Here is a 14,056-nt window from a genome sequence, read left to right on the forward strand (position 1 = left end):
GTAGTTCTTCCTTCTCCACCTTGCAACAAATATGTAATGTACAACTGCTAAGTACTCGGCACTATGCATAGTTCTATGAAGAAGTGTAAGAGCTTTCATATCCCTGCTAATGAGAGCTTACATTAACAGCCAAAATAAGAAACACTTTTAACTAATAATATATGTGAGAGGCATTACAGAATCATACATGATTAAATGCTAGTCTACCTTTGCTCTATTACCCATTACTTCTCTTCTTCATGTACATTACACTCATTCCTTCCTGCCTTGTTTTTCCGTTTTTATATGTTATCTCCCATATTATAAAATAACTTCTTCCAGGATAAGATCTGTTCCTGTCTCACCTTTCACAGTAATTAGAAGGTGCTCAAATAGAAGAAGATAGAAAAAACAAAAGGAAGAAGTTGAAAGGAAAAAAAAAGAAAGATAAAGGTAGACAGGGGAAGAAAGGAGATGGGCAACTGGAGTAAGATCTGAGACAGAGTGACTAAGAATAAATAAGAGAGTCCACCTGCTGTGTGACCAACCGAGAGATGATGGGAGGAAGACAGCAGAGATAAAGCCAACACAGATTCACTAAGGACAGAACAAACAGAGAAAAAGAGAAATACATTGGGAGGAGGCAGACGGCAGGAGGTACAGAATGGATGCAGGAATGCTGGAGGGAAAAACAGAGCAAGAGAAAGAGAGGAATAGGAAAGCGGGAAACAGTGGCTCAATGAAGAAAAAAAGAACAAGCAAAGAAGGAGAGAGCTGGCTAGGCAGTGATAGACAGTGGCCACAATCAATGCCAATAGCCAAGGAAAGGGTTGTAGAAGATTGATTAGTTAGAGGTTAAAGAGAGACGGGAGGGAGGAGGAGAGAGGGGGTAAAGAAGAGAGGAGAAGGAAGAGGGGCAAGAAGGACACTGGGAGAGGGTAAAGGAATGGAGAGGGAGGGTGAGAGAGACACTAAAAGAGACAGCAAGAGAAAATTAAGTGCTGTGAATTCATAGAGAATGACAGGGCCTGAGTATAGCAAAAACTATCACATAAAAGTGATTTAACTATCAAAGTCCTAAAAAATATAAAGGATTTGGGTAGGTACAAAGGAACACAAAGTATATGCCATGAATAATGAAAATAAAGATTTAATAAAGCATGATATACTTTAGAAAGACTAGAACTAACATATCCTGAGTAGAGATTCTGGTCAAGTGAAACAGGAAGGTGAGTTAGGAAATACATTTTTTCAAGGGGAACAGTGAAATACCTATATATATAAAAGCCTAATATGCAAACTGTCCCCTTGCGAGTTCGACCAGGAGACCATGAGTTCGATCGCTCACTATGACATGCACTGACCACCAGGGGGCGGTGTGGAACAAAGGAAGGCCCCGGCCAGCAGGTGGGGAAGGGAGGCACCGACCAGGAGCCGGCAGCCAGGGACAAGAAGCCCCACCCAGCCACCAAAAGGTAGGCCCCAGCCAGCAACCGGAAGGCTTCAATAGGCCCCGATCTCCGGCCAGGCCTAGGGACCCTACCCGTGTACAAATTTCATGCACTGGGCCTCTAGTTGGAAATAATTTTGCAAAAAAACTTTATTTGCCTTTCTAAGAAGATTAGAACAAAGTATTTATGGAGTAAACATTATATGTTATTCTTAGCCTAATAAATCTAGAGGAAAATAATACCTAATAACCATTAGAAATACCCAGAATAGAAGTGATCTGGTCATGTATAAAGAATTAGAAATCATTAAGAAAAAGTTCAAAGAAGATAAAAGACAAAACCTTGGAAAAATAAGAAGTCTAACATATCAAGGGTTAGAGAGTGGAACACTACTTACGACCCAGCAATTCTACTCCTACTTATATATCCCAGAGCAGTGCTTTTTTCAAATTGAGAATAATTCAGTTGGCAGATCATGGAATCTCTTGCTGGGGTATCAGCAGCAATTTTAAATGAAAAAGAATAGAAAAGTAAGAGTGCATCACTGCACACCAAGATTTAATAAGGAAAAATATTGTCTTATGAAACCTCTTTCAGATGTATGGAGGGAGAATGGTGTGGATGTACAGGCATACCTGTTCACAATAACTGTCTTAATTGTGAGTCACAGCTATAAAAAGTTTGAAAATGACAACTCTATTAAAACCTTTGCCTTTGAGCACCTGAGTGATTAATAGCATTGAAAATGAATGAACCAAAGCTATATTAAAAATTTTAAAAACTTAAAAATGAAATCACAGAAAAGTCCACACAGTATGATGTCATTTTCATAAAATATAATAGGAAACATTAGATAATATATTATTTAGAAATAAATTTTTAGCTTTTTAAAGAAAGACATGATACACACATAATTCAAAGTGGCAATTAGGTTTGAAGTGATTAGGGGTGGGGGGGGGGGGGGATAAGGGGGGGAGGATAACAGAACCACACAGCATGTCCTTATGTTGGGTAGTCACAATTCTTCCTTTATAACAATTCTTCCTTTGTAACACTTCATAGCAGCAATTTCAACTGGTGTGCTGCAAGAATTTTTAAAACATGCAATACCTGACTATTTAGTCAGGGGCACTGACCTCTTTTGCCTGAGGATGTCAAATGAAAAAATGACAACAAGCAACACAATAAATCAAAAGTATACCTATTTTTTCGTCAGATCGACAAAAAATATATTCTTTGGCGTGCTGCCATGAGATGAAAAAGGTTGAAAATCGCTGCTTCATAGCATATATGCTACACAAGTAATTTTGGGTGTGACTGAGTCTTTATATTAAAAGGTGTGTTTATATCAAACAGGAATTGATTGGGGTATGAACTAATGTGCTGGCAGTAAGAAGGAGAACAAAAGGATAAAAAACAGAAATGATAGAGCTATAACAAAAGAAAACAGTCATTGAGCATTTAACTCTATTTTTTGTTATTTCACTCACTAATGCTGAACCTCAACTACACATAGATATACATGTGGATATACATTTACCGTTAGACAGATTGTTAAGAAAAGTTGAAAAACTTGCCTGAGTTTACACAACTGAAAATTACTGTAAATCAGAATTTAAACCCAGAAGTATCCTGTCTCCAAAGCCCATGTTAGCCTCATTACTTACACAAATGAATTGGCAACTGGGTATAAATGTTTAGTCATAACTGCTCAAAAGTTCAAAAGCAACTAAGAAATCTCCTAGTCCAACCTTTATTTTGTAGATAGGAAATTCAGAACCTAGGCTATTAACCCTAAATATCCTGTGACTGAAGCGTTCTGAAGCTCTTTGGTCTTAGGGTCGTGTAGTACTGAGGCCCCACAAAAACCTTTTATTTATATGGGATATATCTATTCATATAGAGATTAAAACTAGTAAATATTATAAATTAAAAAATTTAAAAATACTTTATTAACAATAAACCCATTATGTCAATAAAAATAACATTTTTTAAATGACAATTTTTAAAATAGAAAGTATTATTTCACATTTTAGGCCTATTTTTTAAATTATAACTTAATAGGAAACTATTGCATTCTACTATCTACTTTTGTATTCAATCTAATGTATTACATTACTTTGATTTAAGTATTAAAAAATCCACCCTCGAATAGATATGTAGTTATGAAAGGAGGGCCTCACATACTCCCTGAACAGGTCTCCTGGGCTCCCACAGTCTTCAGGCAGTATGCTAAGGATTACTGCTCTGAAGGTTATATTCCTCTAACTATCCTTCCTAAGAACTTGAACAAACTAGAGTGTATACAAAAGTACTGAATTAACATACACTATTCAGAAAATCTGAAAAATTCAATATATACTGGCATTCCCCAGAATTCCCCCAGATATATCTGAAATGCAATCTAAATGTATATGATGCTCAAACTCGACCCATTTTTCTCCTGAGTGTATAAAGGGAAACGATTCTAGCAGAAAATCCAGACTGCAGCAGCAGAAACTAGAATAGCTGGGCATCTTCACAAATTAAAGAAAGTCAGTTAGACAAGAGGTGGCAGTTTCTGTAAAGTGCCAAATAGTAAACATTACAGTGTCTGTTGCAAATACTTAACGTTTGTGGCATGAATGGCAGCCATAGAATATCTATATATATAAAAGCCTAAGTAACTGAACAACCGAACGACTGATCACTATGATGCTCACTGACCACCAGGGGGCAGACGCTCAATGCAGGAGCTATCCCCTGGTGGTCAGTGCACTCCCACAGTGCGAGCAACACTCAGCTGACCAAGGGGCATCAGATGCAGGGCTCACGGCTGGCGAGTGCTGCTCTGGCAGCGCAAGCCTCTCCCGATCAGGACTGATGGTGCAAGCCCATGGCAGGCACAGTAGGGCCATGATGAGCGGGAGCCGCAGGCAGGAGCGGCAGGCGTTGTTGGACTGCGGGTTTTGGCCCAATTCCCACTGGCCAGTGGGGATCAGGCCAAAACTGGCAGTCGACATACCCCGAGGGGTCCTGGATAGCGAGAGGGTGCAGGCTGAGGGACCCCACTGGTGCACAAATCCATGCACCCGGCCTCTAGTATATGTATGTATGTATGTATGTATGTGTGTGTGTGTGTATGTATATATATAAATGGGAGCGGCTGTGTTATAATAAAACTTTATTTTCAGGAACAGGTCAAGCCAAATTTGGCTCTCAGGCTATGTTTGGCTGAACCCTGCCTTAGACTAAATTGGTCAGTTCAAAATGTAGTGACTAAAACAAAGCCATTAAATGTGATTTTACAAAATCACATTTTTTTCTTATTTAGCACTGAATTGTTCTCAAACATAAAATTTGTAGGGTGTCTTCCAAACTAAGATATCTTTGCAACACCTTATGATAGCAATGCACTATTGTCTCACTGAGAAGGAAAAATCAGAATGAATAAAACCTGGGTATGTTCCAATAACTAAAACCTAAAATATATATATACACACACACACACATATTTAAGAACTGGCAATGTATTTCCAATTCAATGTCAAAATATTCCAGAGTAATAACTATAATCCTATATAATAAAAGGCTAATATATGCAAATCGACCAAATGGCGGAACCGGTTGCTATGACTCACACTGAACACCAGGGGGCAGATGCTCAATGCAGGAGCTGCCTCCTGGTGGTCAGTGTGCTCCCACAGGGAGAGTGCCACTCAGCCAGAGCCCTGAGCCAGGATCATGGCTGGCGAGCACAGCAGCGGTGGCGAGAGCCTCTGCTGCCTCCACAGTAGCACTAAGGATGTCCGACTGATGGCTTAGGCCTGCTCCCCGCTGTGGCACTGCGAGCCACTCCCGATCGGGACTGATGGTGCGAGCCTGCAGCAGGCACAGCAGGGCCGGGATGAGCAGGAGCCACAGGCAGGATCAGCAGACAGGAGTGAGGAGCTGGCCTAAGCCGTCAGTCGGACATACCCTGAGGGCTCCGGGACTGCGAGAGGTCGCAGGCTGGGCGGAGGGACGCCCCCCCAAGTGCATGAATCTCATGCACCAGGCCTCTAGTAGTCAATAAAATAAAACACTTAAAGATGTACCAAATTTATCATTTCTCTTCCTTCTACTCAATTAACAATATAAATAATTACATATTTATAATCCTTCTGAGTATAAAGTTAAATAAAATACAAAAAGTATAAACCATAAAAGAAATAAATTTTACTATATTATATGAAATGTAAAATTTCCTCAGAAGACAAATGACATAATATTCCAGAAATGGATAAGCCACAAATTGCCAGAAGCCATTCATAAACATAACTAGTAAATGGTTATGACCAAGAATATATAAAGAACTCCCACAAAACAAGAAAATGCAAATTAATATTATGGTGGTATAGCATTTAAAATTCACCCACTCTGCAAGTTTTTAAAACTCCAGCCATACCAAGTGATGAGAAAATATGAAGCAATGAGAACTTATTGCTGTTGAGAATGTAAACTAATACACCACTGGGAAAGAATTTCAATTATCTTATAATGTTCAAAATCTACATCATAGAAGTCAGCAATTCCACTTCTAGAAATATATAAACTTCCAAATATATACAGAATGTATCAAAAATGCTCATCAGCTGTTAAATGGGTAAACTCATACATGGAATACAATACAAATGAGAAAATGAACACTACCACACAGGTCAATATGAATGAATCTCAAACAATAAGTAAATAAAGTAAGTTGCAGAAAAACGCATTTAATATGATATCACTATGTTAAACATAAACATGAAAAAATGGAATTGTTGAGAGTTATATATATGTTGTTAAAAATAAGACAGAAATAATAAAAACACCAAATTCATGTTAGTGGGGGAAATGGGAATCTAACAATGGTATACAAATCAAATGGGATAGGAAACCCAATTTCATAAATAGTAATAGGTACATTATTCCTTATACCTTTTTGCATCTAGAATATTTCATTAAAAATTTTAAACAAATATATTTATATATAGCATTTATATATATATATAAGTATATATATTTATATGCTATATATAAATAAATAACTTACAGTGGCTTAAGGTAAAAAAATAAAATAAAATTTTTCCAAACCAATTTTTTAACTGGCTGAAATATGACCATAACGCAAACATTTGCCAGAGCTTTTCTGTTTACTCAACCACTTTACACAGAGCAATAACCTCTCATCTTTGAATATACTACGCCATCTTGTGTTCAAAAGTTTCAAACCACTATAAAATTCGAAGTACCACATCAGAATACATTTACTGGAAAATATGCTGTTTCATGAGGTTTCACTTTATTAAGTTAAGCACACATAAAAATAACATTTGGGGAAAAAACTTTTGTTTCTAAAGAAATTGTAAATACTTTATTTTTAGTTATTCCTTGCTTTAATTGTTCATTTCACTTTCAGGGGATAATCTGCCTTTTTTCCCTTGATTTTAAATGAGTAAAACTCAAAATTATAGACATTTAAAATGCTAAAATAGTCTTTCGTAAAGAAACTTACCTTTGAATGTGTAATTGATAAGGTGTCTACCCACACACGCCAGCCACCCCACTCATATTTGACTGCATGGTAAAGTAGAATTCTGAATATGGCATACACCATTTCTGTTATCTTTTGCTCATCAGAATTCTTAGGATTAAAGTAGCAGAGAGAAAGCATCCACTCTTGCCACACAGAACACTGTAGCAAGCTCCTGAAAATTATAAGAGGATACTGAATTACTTAAAATCATCTGAAAGAATTCTAAAAAGAAAAAGGTCAGAACAAAATAAATAAAACATCCACCTTTATCTACGTATTCAAAACAATTAAAGAATGTGGTACTGAAAGCTCAATTTAACTATATGGTATATTACTTACATGCCCTTAATGACAAAGCATATGGAAAATTCATTTCACAGTGTTTTTTAAAGCAATTTTTCTTAGAACAAATGGGCTTATTCAAAGCTGGACTTGAAGACTGCAAATAAATACTTTCTCGTATGCTTACCTTCTATTTTCTCTACTGTTATTAAAAAGTTTAATCATGTCAGAAAGAAAAGCTCTGCGAACTTCCATGCTCTCTGAGCACTGAGGAGAATTTCGAAGGAGGGTCGCAATTATTTTTAGTATCTCTGTAAGACAATTCATAAATCAGTAAAAAACCAGAACACTATAAAATTTTCTTAATGGAAGATCATCCATATATTGGAATATTTCATTTCCCTGATATAAATGTCTACTAAAAACATCCTCTTTTATGTTATAAAAAAAAATCATAATCTGTTGAGAATGACATTATGTTCATTAGCAAGCATCCATAAACAAGAATGTTTTTAAATATCACAACTACGATGTGTAAAAGTTGAATTTTAAAAGGTTATAATGAATGAAGTTAAATTACGAACAAATTAAATAATGGTAAAACTACTAACAACTCTCCCTAATCTCTGCCAATTAATAAAGTTGATCTTAAAAAATAAAACAACCCTATAATCTAAAATCTCAGAAAAAGAGAATAAATTCTCAACTCCTTCAACAAAATTTATGGTATGCACATACCCTTTTCTTTATCATCATGAATTTTAAAAGTATCAAGATTTTCTTCCATAGTTTTAAAAGCAAAATTAGTACCAAAAAAAAAAAAAAACCCAAAGAAATTAAAACCTACGCAATACCCTGAACAAATACAAATAAAACTACTATATAATGGTCTTAAATAAAACGGTCTAAGTTTTTTTAAGATAACTTTTTAATTCTTATTGAATTTATTGGGGTGACATTGGTGTCTAAATTTCTTACACTAAGCTTTAAATAAATAAATTCTTTAAAAATGCATGCTTAAATCCATAACTTAAAAACAAAACATCTAAAACTCTGAATTTTAAATTAAATACATCAAAGTTTTACCCCATTAAAAATTTAGAAATTCTAAGCCAGCCTTTGCTCAGGTTTTTGGTGGTTCTGAAGCACTAAGTTTAAATTATCAAACATAAAGATACTTTATCATACAATTAACCATATTTGGGGAGTAACATCTTAATTCTTCTAATGAAAATCCAAAACAATGATTACAATGACAATGATAATTAAAATAATGATGATGATAGCCACTAAGTTTTAGAATATACTATTGTGAGGAACTGTTTTAAGAAAATACAAGTATTAACACATTTAATCCTTGTATAATGATAGCTATATACTATTATTACCCTCATTTTAGAGATAAGAAAACTAAGGCACACAGAAATCAAAGTAATTTACCCAAAGTCACAAAACTATCATGACATATAGACAAGGCTGAAAGCCAAGCAGCCTATGTTTTTAAACACCAAGTATGTCTTTTCTAAGACAATATATTATGTAGACAATAATACTCTAAAATTCTTATTTAAGTAAGTCACCTTCCCCATAAACACATAAAATATATTTTATATTATATTACATTATGTTATATTTTCAAGATTTTCTCCCTGAAGGCTAAAAAAATTAAACTTCAGATACATGTGTTTTTAAAACGGGTAGTAAAATAGAATGCCACAAACACAATTTAACACACAAAAAAGTAATTAGATTTCAAAAATCCACAAACCAGTTATTTTAATGTCAATAATCTTAAAAACCAAGATGAAAATGTACAGGTACTTAAAAATTCTAAATATCAAAAGAAAAAACTGTTAAGTAGACTAAGTTCATAAACAATAAAGTAGGCAGTTTTCTATTTCAAACTTAGTATTCTTAAATTGACAGTAATTTAAGATGAAAGCTATCTCCATGGTTCATGTAATTTAGCTAGACATTACTAAATTGTGCAATCAAAACTTTACTGAAAATCTGAACATACATTAAATCAAGTTCTTATGCATATAATTTTTCAAAATCTCTATATAAACATTTCCACATAACCTAAGGTCAATTTGAAGATAAATTCAACATCAAACACAAATAAAATTAATATTGTATCACTGCCTTAATGAAATATTCTTTAATGTGTTTTCAACAATATTAACCTTAGGTTTTTCATAGTTTAAAAGTATAAAAAAAAGGGAACTGGGAGAAATGGATGAAGGTGTTCACTCAGAGGGTACAAACGTCCAGTTATAGGGTGCCCATGCTCTGAAGATGTTATATAAAGCACAATGACCACAGTTAACAACACTGTACAGAATATATGAAAGTTGTAAAGAGAGATCTTAAACATTTGCACCACACATACACACACAAAATTATAACCATGAAGTGATAGATGTGTTGACTAACCTCATTGTGGTAAACATTTCACATTATATACATATACCAACCATCATTAAGTTGAACATCTTAAACTTATGCAATCAAAAACGAATTTTTAAAAAGTATATTAAATACATACGAGGATTTTGTATCTTTACTGAAGAATCAGGATCTGGATGCTGTTTACGTATCACTTGTGTACAAATCTGTTCTATGAGAATCTACAGAAGTAAAACAATAGACTGTATTATCATTATCACTGTATTACCATCCCCATTAATGAACTTTAAGTACAACACTTAACAATGTTAATTAAACAGTCCAATGTTATCATGGTAAATACCTTCTTTTACATTATATTAAATGATTTCAACATCATAACTCTATTTTTACTTAATCATAAAATGAGACACCAAATACTCGATACAATGGAAGAAATACTTTAAAAAAGAAGACCACATGCTTAATAATTCACATAATAACAGATTTATTAAGATGCAGCCACATCTCATTTATATAACTAATTTCAAAATTGTACATCAAACCTAAATGATCTTATTTCATTTATACACTATCAACTCATTATACAAGCATTTTTATTGTAAGAAATTAGTAAAATTAAATTCTAACTACATTCCTACCTCAAAGAGGACATTATACGTGGTCATTGTGATTAAATTTGTGTGAAGCAGGAGTCTTTCAGCTAACAATGAAAACAATCCATGTCCAAGCATGACTTCAGCTTTTCTTCTGTGATGACACAGAAAGAAATAATCAAATGCACAGTCTTATTATCCACTACTTAGTATGTATGTTGAAGGAGACACGAAAATGTATTTCACATGACCAATAAATCCAACTCAATAACTCTCACAATTTTCTTCACCCTCGAACTTGTAAGGCCATTCTCTTTAAGGAGACAAATACAAACTACAGTATAAGCACAGCTAAAGTTGTAAAAATTGCAAGACTAACTATGTACAACATAGCCAAAATCTCCACCAAAATCTTCAGGGCAATTATTTATTAACTAGTTGCTATTCTCTGTCAGTACTGAGCTAATAACCTCTACTGTGGATGAAAATCTAAAACCCAGTAAGTAGGTTAAGTAGAAAAACAATGTGGAGAAAAAGGCAAAAGAAATATAAGAAATTAAGAAAATTAATAGCGTGAAAATAAATATACCAAAAATAAATTTCCAAGAAATTCTTCAGAAACTGAAGAATTGTAAATTTTAATTTTATACCTGAGTTTGTCCATTTTTTTCTGCAAATGGCTGAATAGCAAATATTTTAGACTTTGTGAACCATATAATCTCTGTAGCAACAACGCAACACTGCTGTTGTAACATGAAAACTGCTATAGATAATAAACAAATAAATTATTGTGACTGTGTTAGAATAAAACTTTATTTACAGGCAGCCAGGGATTCAACATAAAAACCACAGTTTAACAACACTTTTCTACCACGAAAATTGTTAATTTTCATAATAAACCTATCCTGGTACAAGGAACTACAGGTAAAATAAAAATGTCCACATTCAACTAAAAATAAGGAAGTTTTAGTTTTTAATTATACATATAGCAGAACACATTATGTGACAAACACCCAGGTTAATATGGCAGTTTTGTAGTACAGATAAAGCAAACGATGATCAAGTCAACTGAAATGAAGTCTCCAATGTACCTAGAATTCAATTTATACATGTGTTCCCATAATGAACAAAAACAAATGAAAAATTCAAATAAGTGTCATAGAAGACAAACAATATACTGCTACTCCTTTATTTCTAATGTGTAGAAACAAGATTAAGTTTAAATAGTTTACCAATAAAATTAAACAAAAGAGACTACTTTTTGTAAAATAAGTAAGTAATAGTCTACAGTTCATTTTAGATTTCATGCATACTCACTTTGGGGCCAGATGTTTTAAAAAATAGCCTATTGCCTTGAGAGCTTGCACTCTGATTCCTTCACTTGTTGATGCCAAAAGTTTATAGATTACCCTGAATGAATTAAAATTAAGAAAAAAATACTCTGAGGATAGTATTCAAAAGATTTAAAATATATATGTATATATGTCTAAATTTTTTCATACTCATATGATTATAAATCTAATTTCAATCTAATTGGGTAAATTTAATATACATTTATAACGTTTTAAAACACTTACCACTTTACTAGATGCCCAGTGCACAGATTCGTGCATGGGTGGGGTCCCTCACCCTGGCCTGCGCGCTCTCGCAATCCAGGATCCCTCAGGGGATGGTCGGACTCCGACCATCCCCAAGAGGGATGTAGCAGTGCCAAAGCGGCAGGCGGCAGGCGGCAGGGAAGGAGCCCCAGCCAGGGCAGCTGCAGCTCTGCTGCCACTGCTGCCACCACTTGGTAGAGCTGCCAAGGAAGTAGGAGACGCTCCCGCCGCCGCAGCTGCACTCGCTAGCCATGAGTCCAGCTTCTGGGTGAGCGGGGCTCCCACTGTGGGAGCGCAATTGACTACCAGGGGGCAGCTCCTGCATTGAGCATCTGCACCCTGGTGGTCAGTGCACATCATAGCGACCAGTCGACCAGTTGTTCTGGTCGTTCAGTCGTAATGGTAGCTTAGGCTTTTATATATGTAGATTGTCTTAAAAAAATATGACTTTAGCACTAACTGGTTTGGCTCAGAGGTTAGAGTATCCACCTATGAACTTAAGGGTCGAGGGTTCGATTCCCAGTCAAGGGTATGTACCTCAGTAGCAGGTTCCCTGGTCCTGGTAGGGGTGTGTGCAAAAGGCAACCAATTGATGTGTCTCTTTATATTAAAGAGACATCCGTGTTCCTGTTTCTCTTCCTCTCTTTCTCTCTCTCTCTCTTTCTCTCTCTCTCTCTTTTACCCTTTCCCCCTCCTCCTTCCCTTCTACTCTCTAGAAATCATTGGGAAAAATATCCTTGGGTGAGGATTTAAAAAAAAACCACTTTAAATATAAAGACACGCATACATTAAAAGTAAGTGAGGAAAAATATACCATGCTAACACTAATCAAAAGAAAGCAAAAGTAGCTATATTGATTTCAGACAGAGCAGACTTCAAAGTAAGGAAAGTTATCAGGAATTACATAATGATAAACATGGCAATCCTCCAAAGAAGAAATAATAGTCCTTAACATGTGTATGCCTAACAATAAAGTGTAAAAGTATGTGAGGAGAAATAGATGAATTCACTATCATAGTTAGAGACTTCAATATCCCTTTCTCAGAAATGGACAAACCCAGCAGGCAGAAAATCAGTAAGGACATAGATAAATTCAACAATATCATCAATCAATTGGATATAACTGCTATGTAAGCATATACTAAAAAAGAAGGACAAACGAAAATCAGTAATCAACCCTAAGAAACTAGAAAAAGTGATTAAAATTGAATCCAAAATAAGTAGAAGTAAATAATTAGTAATAGAATACAAGTTAACAAAACTGAAAATAGTATAAAATAATAAAGATAATCAACAAAACCAAAAACTGGTTCTTTAAAGAAAATCCATAAGCTTCTAGCTGAACTAAGAAAAAAAAAGAGAGGACCCAATTTACTAATACCAGAAATGAAAGAGGAGATAACACTACAGATCCCATGGGCATATTAAGGATAATAAAAATACTATCAACAACTCAATGCCCACAAATTCTATAACCTAGATGAAAGAGATCAATTCCTTGAAAGACACAATCTGCCAAAACTCACAGAAGGAAAAAGTAGATAATCTGAATAGGTTTATATCTACTAAAGACATTAAATAAATAATTAGTAACAGTCCAAAATGGAAAGTACAGAGCCAGATGGGTTCACTGGTGAATTCTACTGAACATTTAAGGAAGAAATTAAACCAATTTTCTACAATATCCTTCACAGAATACTTCCTAACCTGTCTCTGAGGCACCAATACCAGAAAAAGACATTACAGGAAAATGACAGACCAGTATCCCTCAACAAAGATTTTTTTTCAAGCCTCAAAAAAAGATTCAAATCCAAAAAAAGTATTAAAAGAATTTATATCATGACCAAGTAAGGTTTTGCCCAGATATGCAAAGCTAGTTCAACATTTGAAAATCAATTAATGTAACCCATCACATCAACCGATAAATAAAATTACTGATCATATAATACAAAGTTAATATATGACAGTCTATATATGAACAATGAAAAAGTGTAATCCTAATATATAAAAAGCCAGGGGCCGTCACAAATGAAACAACCGGATGGACAACCAAACAGCATGCTGTGTGGGGTGACAAGGCCAGCAGGGGGGTTAGTGAGGGACAACCAAACGACTGAACAGCAGGCTGCATGGGGCGATCAGGCCAGCAGGGGGGCAGTTAGGAGCGACCAGGCCAGCAGGGGGGCAGTTAGGGGTAACCAG

General features: G+C 34.9%; 1 protein-coding gene across 4 annotated transcripts in view; it reads right to left on the minus strand.

Annotated features, from left to right (window-relative positions):
- The window catches only part of LRBA (LPS-responsive vesicle trafficking, beach and anchor containing), a 566,714-nt gene that overhangs the window by 462,792 nt on the left and 89,866 nt on the right, over positions 1–14,056 (minus strand). For all 4 annotated transcript variants that reach the window (XM_005871408.2, XM_014543868.1, XM_014543867.1 and 1 more), the window contains exons 18-22: positions 11,574–11,666; positions 10,302–10,410; positions 9,800–9,881; positions 7,439–7,562; positions 6,949–7,141 (exon numbers count right to left, since the gene is read on the minus strand). In XM_005871408.2, the coding sequence (XP_005871470.1) occupies positions 6,949–7,141; positions 7,439–7,562; positions 9,800–9,881; positions 10,302–10,410; positions 11,574–11,666 (601 nt within the window). The remainder of the gene's footprint in view (positions 1–6,948; positions 7,142–7,438; positions 7,563–9,799; positions 9,882–10,301; positions 10,411–11,573; positions 11,667–14,056) is intronic.

Source organism: Myotis brandtii, unplaced genomic scaffold (genome assembly GCF_000412655.1).
Source record: "Myotis brandtii unplaced genomic scaffold, ASM41265v1 scaffold34, whole genome shotgun sequence".
Taxonomy (NCBI): domain Eukaryota; kingdom Metazoa; phylum Chordata; class Mammalia; order Chiroptera; family Vespertilionidae; genus Myotis; species Myotis brandtii.